At 44.2% G+C, this 24,941-nt stretch overlaps 1 protein-coding gene across 1 annotated transcript in view; it reads right to left on the bottom strand.

Annotated features, from left to right (window-relative positions):
• The window catches only part of GABBR2 (gamma-aminobutyric acid type B receptor subunit 2), a 438,320-nt gene that overhangs the window by 163,514 nt on the left and 249,865 nt on the right, over positions 1–24,941 (bottom strand). Inside the window, exons 5-6 of the mRNA XM_064291676.1 lie at positions 15,559–15,624; positions 10,436–10,636 (exon numbers count right to left, since the gene is read on the bottom strand). Of these exons, the coding sequence (XP_064147746.1) occupies positions 10,436–10,636; positions 15,559–15,624 (267 nt within the window). The remainder of the gene's footprint in view (positions 1–10,435; positions 10,637–15,558; positions 15,625–24,941) is intronic.

Raw genomic sequence — 24,941 nt, 5'->3', positions numbered from 1 at the left:
TGACAGTGTTGTACTTCAGGACAGATCTTGAAATGTTCTTTTTGATGATGAATGTGATGTCATTCCTCTTCATTTTGTCACTCCTGGCATAGTAGACCATATGACTGTTTGACTCAAAATGGCCAATACTAGTCCATTTCAGCTCACTAATGCCTAGGATATAGATCTTTATGTGTTCCATTTCATTTTTGACAACTTCCAATTTTCCTAGATTCACACTTTGTACATGCCATGTTCTGGCTATTAATGGATGTTTGCAGTTATTTCTTCTCATTTTGAATTATGCCATATCAGCAAATGAAGGTCCTGAAAGCTTTTCTCCATCCATGTCATTAAGATCTACTCTACTTTGAGGAGACAGCTCTTCCCCAGTCATATTTTGAGTGCCTTTCAACCTGAGGGGTTTGTCTTCCAGCACTGTATCAGACAATTGTTCTACTGTCATTTATGAGGTTTTCACTGGCCAATTTTTTTCAGAAGTAGACCACCAGGTCCTTCTCCCAGTCTGTTTTAGCCTGGAATTCTGCTGAAACCTGTCTACCATGGGTGACCCTGTTGGTATTTGAAATACTGGTGCCATAGCTTTCAGCATCACGGCAACATGCAAGCAACCACATTATGACAAACTGACAGATGCATGGTGGTAAAAAGGAATAACATATGTATAATTGGTGGCCTAGAATGGGCAGCAACAACATTTAAAGGGTTACTAACTTAGGATTTTCCCAAACATCAATCCACAGATTCACGAAATTCTATGAAGGTCTGTGAACTTCTATTAGGATAAAACCTCACTTCAGCACTGCACAGTAAAACTGCTGAAGACCAAAGAAAAGCAAACATCCTAAATGCAGTTGTAGAAACAAAGATAAATTACCTTCAAAGAGCAACAATAAGTCTGACAGCTGACTTAATAGAAATAATGGAAGCTGGAAGACAATGAGATGACATCTTAAAGTAGTGAAATAAAATAACAGACAACCTAAACTTCTATTCTCTGTTAATATATCCCTCAAAATTGAAAGTGGAATACAGAAAATTTCAGATAAACAGAAACTGACATAATTTGTCTCCAGCAGATTCCTACTAAAAGAAAGCAAAAGAACTTCTTCAGACATCAAGAAAATGGTCATAAATAGAAACACAGAAATGCTGTTAGAAATGAACAGTAATGAAAAGTGTAAATATATGAGCACACGTAAATGAAAAATTACATTAGAGCCAAGAACATCCAAGAAAATCTTAAAGAAGGACAAAGGTAAAGGACTTGCATTATGAGTTATCAGGTCTTATAATAAAGTTTCAGTAATTAAGATACCGTGGTATTGATGGGAGGATAAGCAAATAGAATTATGGAAGAGAATAAAAAGTCCAGAAACAGACACACACTATACAGAGTCATCTGATTTTTAATAAAGGTGACAACGTAGCATGGGGTGGGGGTGGGGGATGGTGGACTTCACAATAAATGTTCCTGAGTTATCAGTTATTCATGTGGAAAAAGATGAATCTTCATCCTTCCTCAGATGATTAATAAAATCAATTCCATGTGGATTCTATATCTAAGTGTGAAAGGTAAAACAAAACTCCTAAAAGGCAAAATGGAAAAATATCTTCATAACCTTGGGGTGGGCAAATGTGTCTTAAGCAGGACACAAATATACTAATTATAAAGAAAAAGACTGATAAATTGGACTACAATAAAATGAAAAAGTCCTGTTAATCAAAATATATCATTAAGAGAGAGAAGAGGCAAGCCACAGAATGCAAGACAGAAGTAATATATAAAACTGACAAAGGACTAATATCCAGAATATAAAAAGAACTTCTACACATCAATGAAAAACAGAAAATCCAATAGGAAAATGGTCAAAAGACTTGAGTAGGCAATTCACAAGAGGATATCAAAATGACTAATAAAAATATGAAAAGATGCTCAACTTCATTAGTCATCAGGGAAATGCACATTAAAATTAAAATAGAAACTACTACACACAAAAGCTGACAATACAAAATGTTGGTGTGTGTGAATCAGCTGGAACCCTCAGTCACCACTGGTGTGTGTGAAAGTCGGAACAATCACTTTAGAAATCCATTTGGCAGTGTCCACTAAAGCTGAAAATATGCATACCTTATGACTCAGAAATTCCACTCCTAAGTACGTACCCAACAGTGACGTGCACATATATTCACCAAAAGACATGCCTGGAAATAAATCAGACAAAAGATGTGCAAGAATTCTACAAAGAAAATTAAAAAACATTTCTGAGAGGGATTAAAGGAGACCTAAATAAATGCGAAGATATCCAAAATTCATGGATTGGAGATTCAATATTATAAAGATGTCAGTTCTCCTGAAGTTGATCTATAACCCAGAACCCAACCCAGTGCTGTCGAGTCGATTCCGACTCATAGCAACCCTATAAGACAGGGTAGAACTGCCCCATAGTTTCCAAGGAGCACCTGGCGGATTCGAACTGCTGACCCTTTGGTTCACAGCCATAGCACTTAACCACTACGCCACCAGCGTTTCCATAGCTGGTCTATAGATTCAGTAAAATTATCAATAAAAACCACAGCAAGCTTGTGTACGTATCAGTGTGTGTGTGGAAATTAACCACCTGATTAAAAAATACATACAGACATGCAGAGAGTCAAGAATAACCAAGACAATCTTGAAGAACTAAAATGGAGGACCTATATCACTAGTAAGGAGTCTTGGTGGCGCAGTGGTTAAAGTGGTCAGCTGCTAACCAAAAGGTTCGTAGTTCAAAACTATCAGCTAATCTGCAGGAGAAAGATGTGGCAGTCTGCTTCCGTAAAGATTACAGCTTGGAAACCCTATGGGGCCATTCTGCTCTGTCTTATAGAGTCTCTATGAGTCAGAATCAACTCGATAGCAGTGAGTTTGTGCTTTTCTTTTTTTATTAGTTATCAAGACTTATTAACAAAGCTACAATAATTAAGGCAGAGGTGTTTTGGTGCAAGAATAGACAAATAAGCCAATGGAAGAGAAAAGAAATTCTAGAAATAAAACCAAATATCTACAGTCATTTGATTTATGATAAAGGTGATACGGCTGCACAGAGTGGAAAGAGGTGGACTTTTCAGAAAATGATGCTGGATCAATTAGATATCCAGATAAAAAAAGAGAAGGAATCTTGATTCTTACTTCACACCATACACAGAAGTCAATTTTAGGTTTATTGTAGATGTAAATGTGACAGGTAAAACAGCAAAGCTTCTAGAAGACAAGACAGGAACAATATCACTTCATTAAAAAACAGCATTTAGAGGACAGCCAGGTAGCTGAAGGCTATGGAGGCTGTGTAGTAATTATCCTCCCAAAATCTCCTTCCCAAACTATACAAAATAGCTTCATAGCTACAAAAATTCTACACAAAACCACACTCTCACCAATAACTGAAGACAGAGACTATCAAAACAGCAGCACAACTGTGAGTAAAAGAGGAAAATGAACAAAGTCCAGCATGACAATCCCTATGCTTTTCCCATGATGCCCTGGTGCAAGGTTTTGTGGGCAAAGGCAAACTGAGAGGATGATGGGAAAGACAGACGGTGGGAGTGATTTAAGGATTTTTTTTTTTTTTTGAATGACTACCAGAAAGACTAAGAAAACAACTGGGCGGGTCAGAACACTTACTAGAGGAAAGGGATTTCAAAGTACATGACTTAAAGGATCAGATACCATCAACAGGCCCAGGCCCACAATTAAAGAGAGAGAAAGTATAAAAGGCCAGACACCCAATTTAAAGACACGGACTAAATTTAAAGGGATAGTCTCTCAAGCATGTAGCTTCTGGGGAAGGGAAAAAAAAAAGAAAACAAAGGGGAAGAAGCAGCCTTTGGCAATCAGATGCTGAAGGGGGAAAGAAGAAAAAGCAGAAAATTTAGTGTCCTTCCCCATAAAAGAAAGGCACGAAATCAGAGAATTCACAACCACTCCTCAACCACTAAAACAAACATCTGCTAATGTGTTTGTACTGTGCTAAGTGGACAGAACAGATACTGTTAAACTAGGAATCTTGTAAAAATATCCCAATATCATAAAAACGAACAAAAGGAAAGTCCTTGGAGAACTGTTGCTGAAAATCAGGAAGTGATTTCAAACTTATCAACTGAGGAAAATCCTTCCTCCCAAACAACCATGAAGCAGAAAAACCCTAAGTGTGCACCCTAAACAGAACTAAATATACTTAGATAAGCATTTGAGAATATGAAAAACCATCTCAAATCAGAAATTCAAAAACTTAAAACAGAAGTGGATAAAAACAGGAAGAATTAAAAAAAAAAACTATCTCAGAAAAGAAAAATAAATTACGTATAACCCAAAGGAGAATAGATTCAAAGGAAAATTTAATAAAAGGCATTGAGTAAAGGCAGGAAAAACAAACAAGAAAATAAAAATGACAAAGAAAGAAATAAAAAGAGCCAGAGAGATAGTAGTGGTAATGGAAGACAGATGAAGAGGAATAACGCTCGTGTAATTGAAGTACCAGAAAAAGAAATTGTTGTTTTTGAAGAATTAAACCCAAACAATGGAGCAGAGATAATAGTTAAAACTATTATTCTAGAAAACTTCCCAGAATTAGAAAAAGACCTGAATCTACACATTGAAAGGACTTACCAGGTACCTGGGAAACTTAACCTAGAACAATCAGTTCCAAGACCTACCCAATAATATTAGATAATTCAAAGGTAAAGATATAATCCACAAGGCTTCAAACTGCTTACAAAGGAAAAGAATTAGACTAGCAGAAGACTTTTCAAAACATAGATACAAAGCAAGGCAACCATGGGGCAGCATTAAAAAACAAAAAACTAAAGTGTGAACAAAGGAATTTATATCTAGCCAACCTGTCCTTCAAATCTCAAGGCCACAGAAAAAGTTTTCAACACACAAGAACTAAGTGAATTCTGCACCCACCAGGGCTTCCTGAGGCATTTCTTAGAGGTTAAGTTTCATGGACCAATGATGATGAGGAAGAACTTCAGCACAAGCGCATTCTCAAACATACAAATGTATACTTAAGGCTCAGACAAAGTGGGGATGTGGGTCTTGGGGAGAGCAATGTACAAATGTTACATACTGTAAAGTATAAATAATTCAACTAAACAGTAAAAGAAGCTCAGCCTGCCTCAGTCCCCGAAGTGCTCCTACTTTTCCATAGCACCTCCCCTTCCTCCACTATACAGCCCACAGCTCCCTAAAACTGCAAGTCCTCTGTCACAGAGCACCCATGGTACTCTCAATGAGGTGGGTGCAGCTTTTCAGGGGTCATTCCCTGCAAATTGAGGGCTCTAGACGGATGTTCCTTCCAGTTCTGCCATGTTGAATAAACAGTAGCAAGTGGTTGCAGGAGCTTCTTACCAGGAAACATTGCAAGACTTTTCCAGATAATAAGCCTGTGCCTTACGTGAAGGCTTGGGGCCATCTCTGAGGTCTCCACTGATTTCAGTGTTCTGTGAGTATCTCCATCTGCTGCCCTGGCCCCAGGTCCGTCTCAGCAGAGAGCAGCAATAAGGGAGGGATGTCCTTATCAGAGAGGCTGAAATATTACCTGAGTAATCAAGGCTGGACAGTAAATGTTCACAATGGAAAAAACCTAGAGAGACTTTGAAAAAATGCAAGTTGAGACTTGAAATCACCAATGCCGACAGAGTCACTTTGGGGGAGTGGGGTGGTGATGGGCAACCTCAACGAGGAGAAAGCAGCCTGCCTTTAGAGACCACAGCAAGCAAGACCAAGCAAGTGAGCTTCAGGAAGACTGAACTCTGAATGTTCTCAGGGAATCCAACATTGAAAACTCCGGCAGAAGGACTGATGTACGTGCTTCTGAAGAGAGACTTCGACCTTGTTACTTCTCCCACCAGAATTTTTCTTGGTGCCAATGAGCAAGGTGGGGACAGCTTGATGCCGAAGGGAACCTTGGAGAACACATCCAGGAGGGGCCACTATTCCAACTGATTCTATGACCCTCTCTTAACGGAGTCATTTTTATTCTAGGGGATTCCACAGTTGAACATTATAACCACGTCACACCACTTGCTGTAATATCTCAATACCACAATTACAGAGTCAGAGAACTTCACTTTCAAAGGATCCTAGAAATTATCTGATCCAAATTGCTTACTTTCAGTTGAGGGAGGGAGAATGACTTGCTGAAGCTGCAGACCAATGGGTATGAATGCCAGGATTAGCACATAGCTGTCCTGATTACCAGACACTGGTCTGGGTTGACCAAAAAGGGGCACCTACACCTCCCATCACTTTATGGACACACTCGATTGCCCCAATAAAGAACAAACAGGGACAGAATGTTTTGGGAGGCAAAATGTCCCTGGGAGTCAAAATGACTTGTTTTTGCCATCTTACTTTTCGCCCTGTCATCAGAAGCTGCTTATCACACAGGCCCCCCACGGAGAGCATGTTCGAGTCCAGAGGAATAGCAAGGGAGAGGGGATGGGGCACTGGTAGGAAGCAGGACTCCTGGCTTCCTGGAGCTGCTCTTGACCTGCTGGGAGACTTGAAGTGTGTCCCTTCTTTCTCTCCTCAGTTTCTCCATCTGTAAAATGGTGAGGTTGGCGAGAGCCTGCTTACTTGCTAATATTGGACAAGTGTTTGCTTGTCTTCATGGACACAGACAGACACCAAAATACAAGCATCAATCCAGCAGCCAGTGCCACGCTGACCATAGCCCTGAATGGCCACGTAAACACAAACTCAAATTCAGAAAGCATGTCTTGACTCTCTAGTACTTCCATTGGCCACAGATTTCTGAAAGCTGGTGTTGGTGGTGGAGGAGTTGGCTTGTGGTCAGACCGCAACGAGAAATGCTTTATTCAGCTCTGGGCCCCATGCTCTCGAGGGTGTTCCACAAAGCAAGTGCAGAGGTCAGGCCGAGCATGGGGAGGGCCAGGCCTAGGGTGAGGCAAGTGAGGCACAAGCTTCAGGTACAGAACTGAAGGGGGAGCCAAAAAAACTGAGCCATCAAGATAAATAATATTTCGATGCAACATTTTTAAAAGTCAAAATTAATGTAAAAAAATTTATGGTGAACAAAATTTCACATTTTTAAGTGAAGTCAGGATCCAAAGGGGCAGGATTAGGGTGAGGCAAGTGAGGGAACTCATGCAAGTGCAGAGTGGTATCCTATTTTATTTAAAATTTTGGTCATCATAGATTTTTTGTATTAATTTAGATTTAATAATGTTTTAAAATATGGTTTATCTTCATTCCTGAGGTTTTTGGCATCCCCTTAGATTCTGCCCCTTGTCTGTGTGTTAAACTGGAGGGATTAGGAGTGCTTGGTTTGGAGAAGGAACACCTCTGGGGATGTGGTCACCGCCCCCAAATCTATGAAGGGCTACATGGAGCAAAGGGACCAGCAGGACCTGTGTGGCCCAGAGGGATCAGTGTGGGAATTAAGGGAGAAGTAGGGAGCTCCCTGTTACTGGAAGGATCTGAGAATCTGACAGGAGGCTGAACAATATGATCTCTAGGGCAGCCCTAAGACCTACTGACTCCAAGAGGCAAAGGGGCTGCAGATTGCTCCATGTAACCTCAATCATCTTGTATCTGCAGGACCGTGTAAGAGGTGCTGCTTCCTGCCTAAAAGACCACGGGAACAGGGACCTGGTGAAGCCACCCTGCGTTGGGAGCCTGGCTACTCCACTGGTCTGCCCCCGTCCTGGGAGGCCCATGAGTGGGCTGCCCACAGCTCTGGGGTTAAGCAAACAGCCCAAAAACAGCTCTGAGGTGTCCAATTCATGTGCACAGCAATATGCGGCAAGGTCGACTTCTCCTCCCGACCCTTTGGTTAGCAGCCGTAGCACTTAACCACTACGCCACCAGGGTTTCCAACTTCTCCTCACTGGCCCCAAATTAAAAAAAAGAAAATGGAAAGTTAGTGATCTGTTGGATGTTGTTACAAATGTCAAAATATTTCCTCCAACAACAAAAAAAAAGTACCAAATAAATGATTCCTGTGCACCGCTTCGCATCCTTGCATGCCTCCCCAGTGCCCTGGGCAAAATCCAGGCTCCTGAGAGCAGCACTGGATGCCCCTCTCATGGTGTCTTGTGGACCTCACCTCACTTAGCTTTTTCAATCTCATGTGTAATAATGTAAGTCTTTAGTCTTCCTTGGAGCCATGGTGGCGTAGTGGTTAAGAGCTTAACTGCTAACCAAAAGGTCAGCAGTTCGAATCCACCAGCCACTCCTTGGAAACCCTACAGGGCAGTTCTACTCTGTCCTATAGGATCACTGAGTTGGAATCGACTTGGCAGCAATGGCTTTGGTTTTTTTGGGGGGTTTAGTCTTCCTTAAGTCTCTCAGTTTAATCATTATACTGTCTGTTTTCATGGACTTTTTTATATTTTATGTTTTCCTCATACTTTATATTATTTTTCGATTAAAATGGCAGGTATCCTGACCCTAGTATCATTTAATAAATTAAAAAAATAACCTTTAAAAATAACATTTACTGAAATAAAGTCAGTTGTTTCTCCTCATCATTCAACATCTCAATATTTCTTAAAATATATAATCATTGATTTTGGTATGAAAATATTTCTTTCAACATTTTCTAACCAGAGTTTTTCCAGGATCTTTCAGATGCCAACATGATCTAAAGTGTTGTTTACAAAATATGTCCTAGTGATTTGTCATTTTTTTGACAAATCAATAAATAATTTGTGTAGTTTGCTCTAGCTGAGATTAAATAATGAATAAAAGTTATATATATACATATACATAATCTTTATTATACATACATTTATATTAAAGGTATATATGTTTAAAGAATTATATATATCTTATATCCATTTTTTTTAATATCCATAAGATATAAAAAAATATATATTTTTTACTTTATTATGAAGCTTATTCTTTAAATGAAGTTGAGTCTGTAGGAACCCCGGAATAGGGTAGAGAATTTAACAATCCTCATGAACTCAGAGAAGACAGAAAAGAATTACGTGCACTGCTGTGCCAGGATTTTGGCTGGTGGGTTAAATTGAGAGATGAATGTTACAATCTTCACCAGGGCTGTCGTAAGTTCTCAAGGCCTCTACATGCTCCTAGTAGGGGTTACCAACGCCTGCTGCTTTTCACATAGGGCTGATCTGAGGACCAGGTACTGTGGTACTTGTAAAAGTATTTCAAAAGTACACCATTCTCTATCAGCGTAGGTATTATCAAGATTCAGGATGAAGACAGCCTGGTGAAGACTGTAACATTCATCTCCCAGTAATGACAGCAGCTAGTTCATACTGAGTACCAAGGCGCCAGGTACCACGCTAGGCCCATCGCACAACCTGTCATCAACCCTCCTGATAACCCCAAACCAACCAAACCTGTTGCCATGGAGTCAATTCTAACTCATAGTGATCCTACAGGACAGAGTAGAACTGCCCCATAGGGTTTCCAAGGAGCAGCAAATGGACTCAAACTGCCCACCTTTTGGTTAGCAGCCTAGCTCTTAACCAGTGCGCCACCAGGGCTCCCCGATAACCCCAGAGGGGTATATTTTTACCACACCAATATACAGATGAGGGGTGATGCTGGTGGTTCAGTAGAAGTCTTAACTTCCATGTGGGAGATCTTGATTCGATTCCTGGCCAATGCACCTCATGAGCAGCCACCCCTTTGTCTGTCAATGGAGGCTTGCGTGTTGTTATGATGCTGAACAGGGTTCAGGGAAGCTTCCCGACTAAGACAGACTAGGAGGAAGGGCCTGGCAATCTACTTCCCAAAATCAGCCAATAAAACTCTATGGGTCACACTGGTCCAATCCACAACCAATCATGCAGATGATGCATGACCTGGAAGTGTTTCCTTCTGGTTTGCATGGGGTCGCCATGAGTTGGGGGCCTACTTGATGGTAGCTAATGAAAACAACAACATACAGATGAGGAAACAGAGAGCTCAAGCTCAAGGCCACACAGCTAGTAAGTGGCAAAACTGGGGTTCAAACCAGTCTGGCCTACAGCACGTTTCCCAAGATACATTTTGGGGTCTTTCTTTCCTCCAGGCTGTCAGGGGCATCAACAAGACTGAGAAGTGACGTTCCAGGTCAGAGGAGCACAGAAAAAAGCCCTGGAGTGTCTGAAGGGCAATGACTGTAGTTGGTGCTGCAGGGGGCACAACTCCACCCCTTATACATACACAGCACTATGTGCCTACACAGCACCCTTACCTCATCTGACTTCCACAATGCTTTAGAGGGGCAGGCAATGGAGGGCTGGCTATTCCCATTTCACAGGCGAGAGAGGCTCAGAGAGGTCAAGTGATTTTCTCAAAGTCACACAGCAAGGGCCAGGATGAGGTCCATGCACTTTTTGCCAGCATCGTCAGACAAAATGATCAAAAGAGAAGGGCCTGGGGCTGCAATGGGCAGGTGACGGCACTGACCTTTCCTGAGATGGTCTTGATCTGCTTGGAACTCAGAGGCTCAAAGTCCACGCCGATGTAGCCCTCCATGGCAGCAAGCAGGTTCTTACGGTGGCAGCGGGATGAATTGGCTTCTGTGTGCACCTGGTCCCACCAGGAAGGCTCGTACCAGCCTGGGATGATCCACTGGTATTTGCTACCGTACATGTTCTCCTCATATGCCTGCAACAGATGGGTTGATCATGAAGGCATCATAAGTCAAACATTTGTCCAAGGCTTCGTGCCCTGTGAGAGAGGTGGTGGGGAGTCAGGCTTCCTCTACCAGAGGATTTATTAATTTTTCTATTACTTTCTTGGTTTCCTTCTTGTTACCTCTCAAAGGATCCAAGGTGGTTTATGGGCAATTCGTACAATAAAACAATATAAACACTAAATAAACTGGACAACATATATTAATGCATTTCAGAGACGAGGCAAAGAAACAGAATATAGGCCAAAGGTTCCAGCACTGTACATAATTAAGCTGTATATTTCACCATGAACTTCCTGGTAGCCCAAGAGACAAGGGCAACAAGCTCTCATTATCAATAAGGAGAAACCATTTCAGATTCTCAGGGGAAACAAAGTGTTTTTTTCAGCCCTAAAAATAAAATGTGTCACAGGGAGTTGTATATGGGGCACACTATCAAATTAGCCAGCAGGGTATCAACTGCATCCCTGCAACAAGGAGATTTCATAAGGCTGTTCTCCCACAGAGCTTTACTGAACGCTGAGGTCAAAACCTCAAAACACAACTCAGGGAGAGCAGTTTTGCAAGGGGCCAAGACAATGCAGCCTAAGTATACAGTTTATGTAAGATGTCACATGGCAAACCAAGCATTCTCTCTTGATCTTTACCCAAAGCATGGTGCACATAAATTCCAGATCTTAAAAAAACTCCCTTACATTTGTACGCTTTATAGACATCTTACTTGATCGTCATTCGCATTCACTCTGTGAGGTAGTTGGGACAGGGTTTATTATTGTCATTTTAGAGATGAGGAAACTGTAAATCAGAGAGGAAAAGTAACTTTTTCAAGGTCACACAGCCAGAGAGAAAAGTCAGACCTGGAACCTGGGTCTGCCGACCCTAAGCCCACAATGGCACCCTGCCTTCCTGTTTAAACAAAAAAGTCACCAGAATGTTCTAACGCATCTCTACTTGGCTTTAATTTTCATTGCAATTATTTTAAGTTAGGAAAAGCATGCTTTCTGAGAGCTTAGATTCACCCAGAAAATCCCACTTTGTAGGAATGTTGTGTTCCATCAAAAATAGGGTCCAGAATGTGGTTTCTAAATAGAGGTCATGTTCCCATCAGTAATCAAAATGCCAAGAAGCGAACACAGAGAGCAGTGGTGGATGCAAATGCTTTCTGTGCATTGTCAACTGTACACACATGAAAACGTGGACCTTACACAGTCCTTCACCCTGTTCCTGGGGAGCCACCTACATTAGAAGGACATGTTGGGAAGTAATTAATGTCACAGCCCTTCGTGCTTCTTGGCCTAGAACAGGAGAGTGTGAGGGGCCAGGAGGACATGGAGAGAGCAGACTGAGGGATTGCTTTGGACTTTGGGAAGGTTCTGAGTGTGCCCTCCCCACCTTAGGCGCCAGATGCTAGGCGAGGGTCTGCCCAAGAAGAGTTGGCCAGCTCCTCTAATAGCTCTGTATGTTAAAGAAAAGTTACTGTCAAGTCTCAGAATTGGAGGGACACTTTTCCTACCTGCCCCACCCCCCCCCCACACACACCCAGGGAATTGGCTCCTCTAAACCTCCCTAGACATTTGAGATAGCCTGTCTGACTCTCTCCTAGACCTCCAGTGCCTCGCACGGTGCCTAGCGTACAGAGGGCACCTACCAGATGGGGGTGGAGTGGCTGAGCTAACCTGGTCACCTCAGCTTTCATTTTCTCTGTCTCTGGTAGGAATGTGGTCTCAGGACCTGTGGCCACCAAGTGGGACCCTGTCACGTGATGATGGCAGCTCCTGAGTGCATATTTTCCAGCCCCATAAGCTGTCTTGGTTTTTATTATCTGCACACAGGTAACCATGATGTGAATTTAAAAAACATCCAATTTCCTGTTTTCCTTTTGCCACCTCCCCTCCCCCTGAAAAAAGGCTATTTCGTTCTCATATTAAGGTTCACAACAGTACTAATAAGAAACGCTCACATCAGGAAAGCACTTTATAGTTGGGATGATGCTTTCACTTCAGTGGCCTTATTTAAACCTCTGTGAGGCAGATGGGGTAGAGATCATGACTTCCACTTTACACGTGGGGCATCCGGGACCAGAGATCTAAAGTGACCCACCTGAGGTCACACAGCTGGCAGAGCTAAAACCAGAACCCAGGGCAGAGTGCTTGAAGATTTAGAGTGGACCGCGGAGGATGAAGGGGAAAACAAAAGTGCCAAGCCATGCTCTTGCTGTGTGCAAGCCAAGTGAACATTTTGCCACAGGGCTATAAATAGGCCTTGCATTTGCTGAAGACTGTGCTCCCATTGGGCGGCAGTCCCCATCTCAAGAACGCAGCCACGCACTGCAAACTTTGCACTGCGGCATTTGGAAGGCAAAGACTTAGTTGTTGCCATCTGCTCTGTGCTCCTCTCCCTGACAGGGACAGGAAGGCCCTCTTGGTGGGTCTCTGCCCTGAGCAGTCCCTCCTCCATCTCAGGCCCAGGGTGAAGATGCTGGGCGGCCCCTCCACTGTGCCAGAAGAATTCCTTCCTAACAGACCAGACTGTAGGTCCAGAGGCAGGGACTCTGAAGCCGGACACGTGGAATAAACATGTAACCAGAAACCTCAGAGCAGCTCCCCAACGAAAAAGGCAGTGGATGAAGACTCTCGGGGAAACTCCATCTCAAAGCCTTATAAGCGTAACAAGAGCTATGAGAAAAGTGGGGTGACAAGGTGGATGGTGAGCCCATGCTGTGTGAAGGCGGGCAGCCCAGGGCTTTGGGTCAAAGGAAGGTGTCATGGATTGAATTGTGTCCCCCCCAAAAATATGTGTCTACTTGGTTAGGCCACGATTCCCAGTATTGTGTGGTTTTCCTCCACTTTGTGATTGTAATTTTATGCTAAAGAGAATTAGGGTGGGATTGTAACACCACCCTTACTCAGGTCACCTCCCTGATCCAAAGTAAAGGGAGTTTCCCTGGGGTGTGGCCTGCACCATCTTTTCTCCCTCAAGAGATAAAAGGAAAGGGGAACAAGCAGAGAGCTGGGGACCTCATACTACCAAGAAAGAAGCACCGGGAGCAGAGTGCATCCTTTGGACTCGGGGTACCTGCATAAAGGAGTTCCTAGTCCAGTGGAACATTGATGAGAAGGCCAACAGAGAGAGAAAGCCTTTCCCTGAAGCTGATGCCCTGAATTTGAATTTTCAGCCTACTTTACTGTTAAAGCCATCCACTTGTGGTATTTCTGTTATAGCAGCACTAGATGACTAAGACAGAAGAAGGCTGGAGAAGCCACTGGAAACAATCCCAGGGCATGGGCTCAGAGTGAAATGGCAGGCATGCCCTGGCTTTGGTTTGGCTCAGATCAGAGCATGAGGTTTATCTGCATTTCTTAACAAAGTGGAGGTGGTTGGTGGCCAGTGCCTGGTGTAGCATCTCAAGGGCCATTTTTATTAATTCAGTTTTTTCAGAAATGATTTGTTTTCCTCATTTGATCACACATATATGCCAGCTCCTTTTAAGGCCCTGGAGAGACAGAGGGGGAACCCCCCTTTCTTCCTAAAAGGCTCACATTCTCCAGTTTGGGGTGTTATTTTCTTTTTTTAAATGGACTATTCCTGGACCCTAGATAGTAAGGTACAGGGTTTTATGGGGTATGAAGTATTTAAATGTTAAAATGTATTTGCTCCATCTTTTCCATTTTTTTCATGTTCCTCTTTAGATTTCTATACGGGAAGACCTAGTTACCCTGAACTGATACACAGAATGCTCTATCAAATCTTGTAAAATCTGTGAGTTAGAAACTGGCCATCCCAATGGTGGCCCCAGACTCCTTGTTCTGTACACGTGGTACTCCTCAGCTGTGCCGCCTTGGACTTGGGCAGCTTGATTTGTTCTAATACAACCTTACACTAGGCTATTAGACTTAATCTTCTTAGATTTCACCAAACATTCCAGCCTGTTAAGGTTCTTTGCACGCAAGCTCTGTCATCCAACGTATTTCATGATTTCTAAAATTTCTACAAGCCTGCTTTTTATAACCTTGCTCAAGTTACTGACAGAAAGGTCCAAGAGAACAAAGGCCTGTGGCCTGTCACTAGGGACTACACCTAGAATAACCCTGGTCAAGAGGAGGAGGTCTCCTTGGATAGAAATGACTCAACTCACTGGGCTCTCATTCTGCTGACTTTTCTCCTGATCCAGGACAGAGGAGGGGGGCTGGGACATCAGAACGGAAACAGGGTTTTTTCCTGCACTAGAACCGTTATGTATACTTAAGTTAGGACATCTTATGGAGAAAAGATTGGATCAGGAGTCAGGTAAACAAGGGATTGAACCTTGGCTCTGTCTCAAACTGGTTGAGGGCCCCTGGACAAGTACCTTCATCTCCCTGGGCCTCTATTTCCTCATCTGTAAGATGGGATAATGATACTTGCTTCACATGGTTATTGAAAAGATTAAAAGAGACAAGATGCAAGAAAGTACTTTGTAAACTATCACACAACAGAAAATTATAAAGGATTCAGGGGTAGATACCAGATAGTTGATAGGTTTTTCTAAGCCTCAGACTCTGAGCCCTGGAAGGGCAGGGAGAGGTCTGAGTCAACTCTCATCCTGATATTTGGCTTCTTCGTCTGCGCACTGCACACTGTAGATTCCATTAAGCATGACCTGAGTTGCACGGACTTAGAATTAGCCAATAGGGCTTAGGTGGGTTTGGCAAATTGAGGTCCCTGGTTCCCCTACAACTGTACTGTTTGAACTCTGGGGTTTTAGCTCCCTGAAAAGATGAAACAGCAGTGAGTGTTACACTTCTAACCACCAGACTTCCAGCCACTATGATCCCGCCCACAGACCAAGCAATGAGACCAAGGAAAAGCTTCGTGACCCTCCCCAAAGACCCAATGAGATGACTGTTTTACTTACACAACAGAATACTTTTGCTGCCATATACTGGTCAAACTGGCCAAGAATGATCCGCACGTCATTCCCCTGTGGACAGAAGGACACATGTGTGAAGGCAAGTGAACAACTGGCACACCTAGAGGGTTCAAGGCCATGGGCAGAGGATGCTCATGTGTCCCAGGCTCCTCAGCCAAGAGCTCTGTCCAGAGCACAGGGGCAGGGGGCAGGGCAGGGCAGAACCCTGCCCACCCCCAGCCCAGTCCAGCCCAGCTTGGATTCTCTGGCCCTGTCCAGAGACAGCTTTCCCTCAGCTATCCCTGGGGCAGCTCTGCACAGTATGGAGGCTAAAGCTGACAGCTCTGAGGGGCCTGGGAATTGCTCCTGCTCTCCTGGAACGAGGGCAGACACACACTTCAGGGTGCTGAGATGACATCTAATGTTCTTCCTCACTTTACATATAGGGAAACTGAGGCCAGAGGAGGGGAAAGAAGCTTCCGAGGTCCCCTAGAGCTTCCCATTAAGGGTCCGGATTTCAGAGTCAGAGAGAACTTTGTTCAAGTTTCAGCTCCATCAACAAGCCTCAGGTGGCCTTAGGCAGCTCCTTTCCCTGTTTCAGCCTCAATTTCCTCATCTGCAAAATGGGAATAATAGTATCTACCTTACAGAGTTGCTGGAAGGACTAAATGAGATAATCCTTATAAAGTGCTTAAAACAGTACACATAAAAAGTGCTCAGTAAGTGCTAGCTAGTATTATTATTTTATAATCTTCCCCAGGCCTATTTTTAAAAAATTGCTGTAATAATATATATAACATGGCAATTTAACATTCTTCATGTGTGCAAATTAGTGACATCAATTACATTACTCATGTTGTGCAACCATCGCCATCATCAGTTGCCAGATTTCCCATCACCATAAACAGAAACTCAATGCTTCCTAAGCCATGACTCCCTCTTCTTCCCTCCCGCCCCTGGTAACTGCTAATAAACTTAGGTCTCTATATGTTTGCCCTGGCCCATTTTTATTCCAGAGAAAAATCTGTGTTTGAAAGTGCTATAAATGGGATTACAGTCATTATCTAAACCTGGTTAATAGGTATATATGGTACAACGGCTCTGGTTCTCTCATTTATTCATTCAACACACATTTACTGAGTGTCTGCCTGCGCTTCTCTCCTCGGTCAGGGCTAGAGGCTTTTAGTTGCTTTCGGACGGGCAGGGATCTAGGCTGGGCTCTGGCCCATACAGGACTGGTTGAAGGAGAAGGTGCTTGGTGGCCACCAGGAGACCCGCTTAGCCAGGCCACGATTCTGCTCCCCGCCCACTCCGATCCCTTCCTGCCTCCACAGCAAGGCCAGGCCTTTCAGGTGGTGCTCTTTTCCCTCTGGTCATCTCATCCTCTCCGGTGGGCCTCAAGGCCATTTGATGCATGAAAGAGAAACATGTCTTTAAAGATCAGTTTTTAGCATCTTTCAAAATTGGAAAGTGCTGACTGGGAGGCCATTTTATTCATCATGTACTTAGCAAAATAAAAAAGGCCTAGATGCTAAAATCAACCCTCGTTTCCAAGCAAGAATGGGGTGGGGGGAGGACTTGCTCTGAAAGGACTTTAAAAGATCGTTAACAGAGCAGTTGGAGGAAGACAAGCCTTTGTCATCACCACGTCTGCAATGCTATAAAAAGTTCTAAGCTGTTTCCGTTCTGTGGACATGCTCCCAGGCACACTCCAGGATTTTTCTTTCAGCATTTCTTGCTGCTAACAGTAGTCATCCACCCGCCACCCCCCATTGCCATTGTCCTTCCTTTCTTTCTTCCTTCCGCTCTTCTACCCACTCATCCATGTATCCATCCATCTGTCTGACCGTCCATCCGTCCGTCCATCCAATATTTATTGAACATCTCCTTTTTGTCAAGCTCTTTGTTGTTGAACATGGTGTAGCAGAAACAATTCACTGGATTTTGGAATCAGAGAAACGTATATTCAAATTCTGGCTTTACCACTGAGTAGCTGTATGACCTTGGGTCTTAACTCTCCTTGAGCCTTAATTTCTTCATCTCTGAAACAGGAATAATCCTACCTCCTGTGCCTGGTGATTGTAGGATTCCTGGTCATTAGACGTACTCCTTGGCTCCCATGAGGCCTCTCTCCTGACTGCCCTCCTACTTCCCTGCTCAGATTCCGCATCAGCTCCCTATCTTTCTGTGTTGTTGTTGTTAGGTGCTGTCGAGTTGGTTTTGACTCACAGCGACCCTATGCACAACAGAACGAAACACTGCCCGGTCCTGCGCCATCCTTACAATCATTGTTATGCTTGAGCTCATTGTTGCAGCCACTGTGTCAATCTACCACTCTGCCAAGCATGATGTCCTCCTCCAGGGACTGATCCCTCCTGACAACATGTCCAAAGTATGTAAGGTGCAGTTTCACCATCCTTGACTCTAAGGAGAATTCTGGCCGCACTTCTTCCGAGACAGATTTGTTCCTTCTTTTGGCAGTCCATGGTATAGTCAATATTCTTTGCCAACACCACAATTCAAAAGCGTCAACTCTTCTTCGGTCTTCCTTATTCATTGTCCAGCTTTCACATGCATATGATGTGATTGAAAATACCATGGCTTGGATCAGGCGCACCTTAGTCTTCAGGGTGACATCTTTGCTCTTCAACACTTTGAAGAGGTCCTTTGCAGCAGATTTACCCAATGCAATGTGTCAATTGATTTCTTGACTGCTGCTTCTGTGGCTATTGATGATGGATCCAAGTAAAATGAAATCCTTGACAACTTCAATCTTTTCTCCGTTTATCATGATGTTGCTCATTGGTCCAGTTGTGAGGATTTTTGTTTTCTTTATGTTGAGGTATAATCCATACTGAAGGCTATGGTCTTTGATCTTCATTAGTAAGTGCTTCAGGTCCTCTTCACTTTCAGCAGGCAAGGTTGTGTCATCTGCATAATGCAGGTTGTTAAAGAGTCTTCCTCCAATCCTGATGCCCCGTTCTTCTTCATATAGTCCAGCTTCTCGGATTATTTGTTCAGCATACAGATTAAATGGGTATGGTGAAAGAATACAACCCTGATGCACACCTTTCCTGACTGTAAACCAATCAGTATCCCCTTGTTCTGTCCGAACAACTGCCTCTTGATCTATGTAAAGGTTCCTCATGAGCACAATTAAGTGTTCTGGAATTCCTATTCTTCGCAGTGTTATCCATAGTTTGTTATGATCCACACAGTCGAATGCCTTTGCATAGTCAATAAAACACAGGTAAACAGCCTTCTGGTATTCTCTGCTTTCAGCCAGGATCCATCTGACATCAGCAATGATATCCCTTGTTCCACATCCTCTTCTGAAACCGGCCTGAATTTCTGGCAGTTCCCTGTCAATATACTGCTGCAGCCGTTTTTGGATGATCTTTAGCAAAATTTTGCTTGCGTGTGATATTAACGATATTGTTCTATAATTTCCACATTCGGTTGGATCATCTTTCTTGGGAATAGGCATAAATATGGATCTCTTCCAATCAGTGGGCCAGGAAGCTGTCTTCCATATTTCTTGGCATAAACGAGTGAGCACCTCCAGTGCTGCATCTGTTTGTTGAAACATCTCAACTGATATTCCATCAATTCCTGGAGCCTTGTTTTTCGCCAATGCCTTCAGAGCAGCTTGGACTTCCTCCTTCAGTACCATCGGTTCCTGATCATATGCCACCTCTTGAAGTGGTTGAATATCGACTAATTCTTTTTGGTATAATGACTCTGTGTTTTCCTTCTATCTTCTTTGATGCCTCCTGCGTCATTTAATATTTTCCCCATGGAGTCCTTCACTGTTGCAACTCGAGCCTTGAATTTTTTTTTCAGTTCTTTCGGCTTGAGAAATGCCAAGCGTGTTCTTCCCTTTTGGTTTTCCATCTCTAGCTCTTTGCACATGTCATTATGATACTTTACTTTGTCTTCTTGAGCTACCCTTTGAAATCTTCTGTTCAGTTCTTTTACTTCATCAATTCTTCCTTTTGCCTTAGCTGCTTGATGATCAAGAGCAAGTTTCGGAGTCTCCCCTGACATCCATCTTGGTCTTTTCTTTCCTGTCTTTTGCTTTTCAGTGATCTTTTGCTTTCTTTGTGGATGATGTCCTTGATGTCATTCCACAACTCGTCTGGTCTTTGGTCACTAGTGTTCAATGCATCAAATCTGTTCTTCAGATGGCCTCTAAATTCCGGTGGGATATACTGAAGGTTAGGAAACCCTGGTGGTTTAGTGGTTAAGTGCTATGGCTGCGAACCAAAGGGTAGGCAGTTCAAATCCTCCAGGCACTGCTTGGAAACTCTATGGGGCAGTTCTACTCTGTCCTATAGGGTCGCTATGAGTCGAAATCGACTCGATGGCACTGGGTTTTATACTCAAGGTCATATTTTGGCTCTCATGGACTTACTCTGATTTTCTTCAGTTTTAGCTTGAACTCGCATATGAGCAATTGATGGTCTGTTCCACAGTCAGCCCCTGGACTTGTTCTGACTGATGATATTGAACTTTTCCATCGTCTCTTTCTATAGATGTAGTCAGTTTGATTTCTGTGTGTTCCATCTGGCGAGGTCCATGTGTATAGTTGCCGTTTATGTTGGTGAAAGAAGGTATTTGCAATGAAGAAGTCATTGGTTTCGCAAAATTCTGTCATTCGATCTCTGGCATTGTTTCTATCCCCAAGGCCATATTTTCCAACTACTTATCCTTCTTCTTTGTTTCCAACTTTCGTGTTCCAATCACCAGTAATTATCAATGCATCTTGATTGCATGTTCGATCAATTTCAGACTGCAGCAGCTGATAAAAATCTTCTATTTCTTCATCTTTGGCCCTGGTGGTTGGTGCATAAATTTGAATAATAGTTGTATTAACTGGTCTTCCTTGTAGGCATATGGATATTATCCTATCACTGACAGCGTTGTACTTCAGGATAGATCTTGAAATGTTCTTTTTGATGATGAATGCAACACCATTCCTCTTCCAGTTGTCATTCCCAGCATAGTAGACTATATGATTGTCCGATTCAAAATGGCCAATACCAGTCCATTTCAGCTCACTAATGCCTAGGATGTTGATGTTTATCCATTCCATTTCATTTTTGATGATTTCTAATTATCCTAGATTCATACTTTGTACATCCCAGGTTCCAATTATTAATGGATGTTTGCAGCTGTTTCTTCTCATTTTGAGTCATGCCACATCAGCAAATAAAGGTCCCCAAAGCTTTACTCCATCCACGTCATTAAGGTCGACTCTACTTTGAGGAGGCAGCTCTTCCCCAGTCATCTTCTGAGTGCCTTCCGACCTGGGGGGCTCATCTTCCAGCACTATATCGGACAATGTTCCACTGCTATTCATAAGGTTTTCACTGGCTAATGCTTTTCAGAAGTAGACTGCTGGGTCCTTCTTCCTAGTCTGTCTTAGTCTGGAAGCTCAGCTGAAACCTGTCCTCCATGGGTGACTCTGCTGGTATCTGCATACCAGTGGCAAAGCTTCCAGCATCACAGCAACACACAAGCCCCCACAGTATGACAAACTGACAGACATGTGGGGGCCCTATCTTTCTACTCCTCCCTAAATCCTGGTGTTCCACAGTGCTCTGCCCTTGGCTCTTTGCTCTCATCATTCTCCCTGGACAAACTCATTCCTGTCCCCAGGCACAACTCCCCTCTGTGTACTGTGGGCTTCTTAATCTCTCTACCTAGCCCAGACCTTTTCTCACCTGCCCACTGAACACCTTCACTTGGACAGCTCCCCGGTACCTCAAGGTCAGCATGTCCCAAGCTGAACTCACCATCTTTCCCAGAAGCCCATTCCTCCTCCTGTGTGTTCTATTTCTGAGAATGTATCACCAACATCCCACTCACCCAGGTTGGAAACTTGGGAGCTATCTTAGATTCACTCCTCACCTTCACCTCTGACATCCAAGCAATAGCCAGGGCCTGATGGTTGTTCACTCACTAGCTCCCGAATCATCCCCACCTCTCCATCCCACTTCAATCATTCCCTACTCTGTGAACTGTAACAGTCTCCCAACTAGAATCCCTGCCTTTAGTCCTGCCCAATTCACTCCACTTTCCGCAGAGCAGGTGGTGCGCTCATTCTAAGATTCAAATCTGATCGTGTAAAACCCTTCATGGCTCCCTATGGTTTCAGATCAAACTCTGAGCTCCTTAGTAGAACTTTCAAAATTCTTTACCAACTGACTCCTTACTCACGTCTCTAATCACATTTCTCACCACCCCTCCACGGCAGTCAGAATGAACTACGTGCAGTTCACTAAAACAAGTTTGCCTGCCTGCCATCCATCCACTCATCCACCCACCCACCCACCCACCCATCCACCCATCCAACCATCCACCCATCCACCCATCCAACCATCCACCCATTCACCCCTCCACCCATCCAACCATCCACCCATCCACCCATCCACCCACCCACCCATCCATCCATCTGCCCACCCATCCAAAAATCCATCCATCCATCCAACCAACCATCCATTTTCTTACTAGCTCCCCTCCATCTTTCTTTGAGCTCATCCTCTGTCCAGAATGCCTGTCCCCAACCCCTGGATAACTGCTACTCATACCTTTCACATCCTAGCTCAGGAATTCCCCTGTCTAGAAGCCTTCTCTGTCCTATAAAGGCTTGGCAGCCATGTCTTCCTCTGTGGGTCCAGAGTACTCTATGCTTCTCTCAGTCATAGCACTAGTCCATTTCCTCCTCTGTCTTCTTCTCTAGCCGTGTGTAACATGAGGGCAGGAACTATGTTTGGCTCACGTCTGGGTCCCCAGGTCCAGGTGCAGGGCATGACGTGTATATCAATAAATATTTGTTGAATGGATGAATAACTAACTGAATGCTGTGTAAAACACCAAGCACAATGCCTGGCCCACAGTGAGTATTCAGTAGCTGGTAGCCATTACCATGGCTACACTAATACTCTGCTGGCCCTAGGGCCTAGGCACTGATTGGGCTTATCATGCCCGTTTCTTGAAGTGAGCCAAGGAACCCACATTTCATGGCTGACAGCCTGGCCGCCTGCTGACAGACAAATAACCAGCTTTGCCACTTGTGGACCATTTAGTGTCATAGTTGCCATGACAATCAAGTTGCATGGATCACTTGGTTCTGTGCTCCCAGACTGATCGGGTTGGAGGAGGCCCAAGGGATCACTGATCTAGTTAACCCCTTCCCATAGAGGCAAAAGGCTCTCCCCAAGGCTGCATAGCACCCCAGAACCAGAGTTCTTGCCTTGGGGCCTCCCCCACCATCAGAGGTGTATGGAGAAACACCCCATCCAAAGCCAGGCTATGCTTGATGCAGGGGAGCTGTTCACACCCCCTCTGATTTCAGGCAGTGAGTAAAAGGGGACAAGAAGGTGCAAAGTCAGGGAGGGAAGAGAAACAGTCAGCACCCAGTGGAGCTGGAGCCTGGGATCAGGGATGCGGGAGAGGGCAAAGGGAGATGAGGCTGGACTGGGGTCTTTATGCGGGCACCTTGTGAACAGTGTAAAGAGTTTTTGGTGCTTCTCAAATTGGAGTACGTACATCCCCAGGGCATGAGGAGGTATTCCTCGGATATGAAAAGCATGGGTATAGACCTGGTTCTTTCTGGAGATGCAATTTATTGCAAGATTCAGGAGTGGATGGGAAGCGTTTGGATTTGGTGAATCTTAAAAGTTTTTATCGTATGCATGCACTCATAAAAGATCCAAGTCACACTTTCCATGCTGCATAACTCGTATCATTTCATGGAAGTCCCGAAAGTAGAAAGAGAAATTCTGTGTTAGCAGTAATCTCTACTTCTGGCCAAGCCCCCAACTCCTTGCCAGAGGTATGCATGTGCTGTCCTCTGTGGTTGGAGGGCTTGCGAGCAGTTTAAGGAGTGCTAGGGGTAGGGGAGGCAGGAGGTAGAGCCATAGAAGTGTCTGAGGATGAGAGTGACAGAACAAAGCCAGATGCCCCAGAGGACAAGGATGGTGGCAAACTCCAAGCCCTTCTATAGACTCTGTGGAAGAGCTTGGGAGAGGGTGGAGGGGGGCAGCCTGGAATGAAAGTAGATGGCCTGAGGTGGGCAAATGACAAGTTATTCCTAGGTTCCAGGAGAAGAATGTCTATAGACTACACAAGATTTATGTTCACACTCTCAGGAGGCCACCCCCACAGGGATGTGCAAAAATGGAAGTAAACAGCCATGAGGGGAGGGTGCTCAGTCCAAACCCAGACTCCACAGAGTAGAGGCAGGATTTGTGAGGCAGAAGACCCACTAAACCCTCTCTGGAGAAGAGCCAGAGGGTGCTCAAATCTGAGTAGGTGTCCCTTCCTCTTTCTTAGCTCACTCTTCATATCTGTTTTCTGGAACTCTTTGGTCTCTGTGACTCTAAAGGGGGATAAGTCACACACACACACACACACACACACACACACACACACACACACACACTCTCTCTCTCTCTATATATACACACACACACAGTAACAATCAAATAAAAAGATGAAAATACAAAAGGGACACTTTAGAAGGATGACTCACTTCCAATAACTACTGTGTAATCCCCAGTTTGCAAGGGATCTAAACACAGTAAAAAAACAATTCTTGAGACCTTTCTAGCTCTTGTGTGGTCCATCAGCCCCACACGTCCACTTTGGAAAGGGATGAGTAAACCGGGGCCCAGAAAATTAAGAAACTTTCCCAGGTATAGCAGACACCTCTGCCCTGCCTGTCTCTCCTCCTCGGGCCTGGTGCACCCGTTCCTGTTGCAGGGAGCGTTGGCTGCTCACAGCTCACCCTTCTCTGGAGAATTGTCTTCTACTGATAGGAGCCTTTTCATCCCAGGAGGCTGTGCCTTCCCCCACGCCACAAACATCAGCCAACAACCAATAATGCAGGGGTGGAAAACTCTCCTCCCTTGCAGGCAGGTGGGACCAAGTGGTGCTCCAGAGATTCTGGCGAGTATCCAGTCAAGAAGGCATCCTGTCTAACTCTTCCTGCCTCCTCCTGTTTCTCTCCCTTTCTCCTGAGAGTACCCCCTCATTACATCACTTTCATAAAAAATCTCATGCTCTGCTTTTGCGGGACCTAGCCTAAGACACCAGGTGACACAGGTAGGAAGCGACCGCACCAGTCTCTACCAAGACCATCACATATATATATTGCCTCCCAGGCAGAGAAAGCAAGCCCCACCAGGTGTGAGTGGCTGGAGCTCAGCCTCCAGTCTGCAGCAACTCAGGCAAAAACGCCATGCAGGTTTTGAAGTCAAAGAACTTGACCAGCAGATGCCACCCAGAGTCATTAAAAAGCTGGTGTTCCTTTAGAGGAGCAGGAAAACAGAAGGCTGGGAAGGTCAAGGGCCACGATCCACCTTCCCTGAAGCAGAAGGGTG

This window comes from Loxodonta africana, chromosome 9 (genome assembly GCF_030014295.1).
Source record: "Loxodonta africana isolate mLoxAfr1 chromosome 9, mLoxAfr1.hap2, whole genome shotgun sequence".
In the NCBI taxonomy this organism is placed as follows: Eukaryota; Metazoa; Chordata; class Mammalia; order Proboscidea; family Elephantidae; genus Loxodonta; species Loxodonta africana.
Note: the sequence above shows the minus strand (reverse complement) of the source record. Positions and strands in the feature narration are given on the sequence as shown.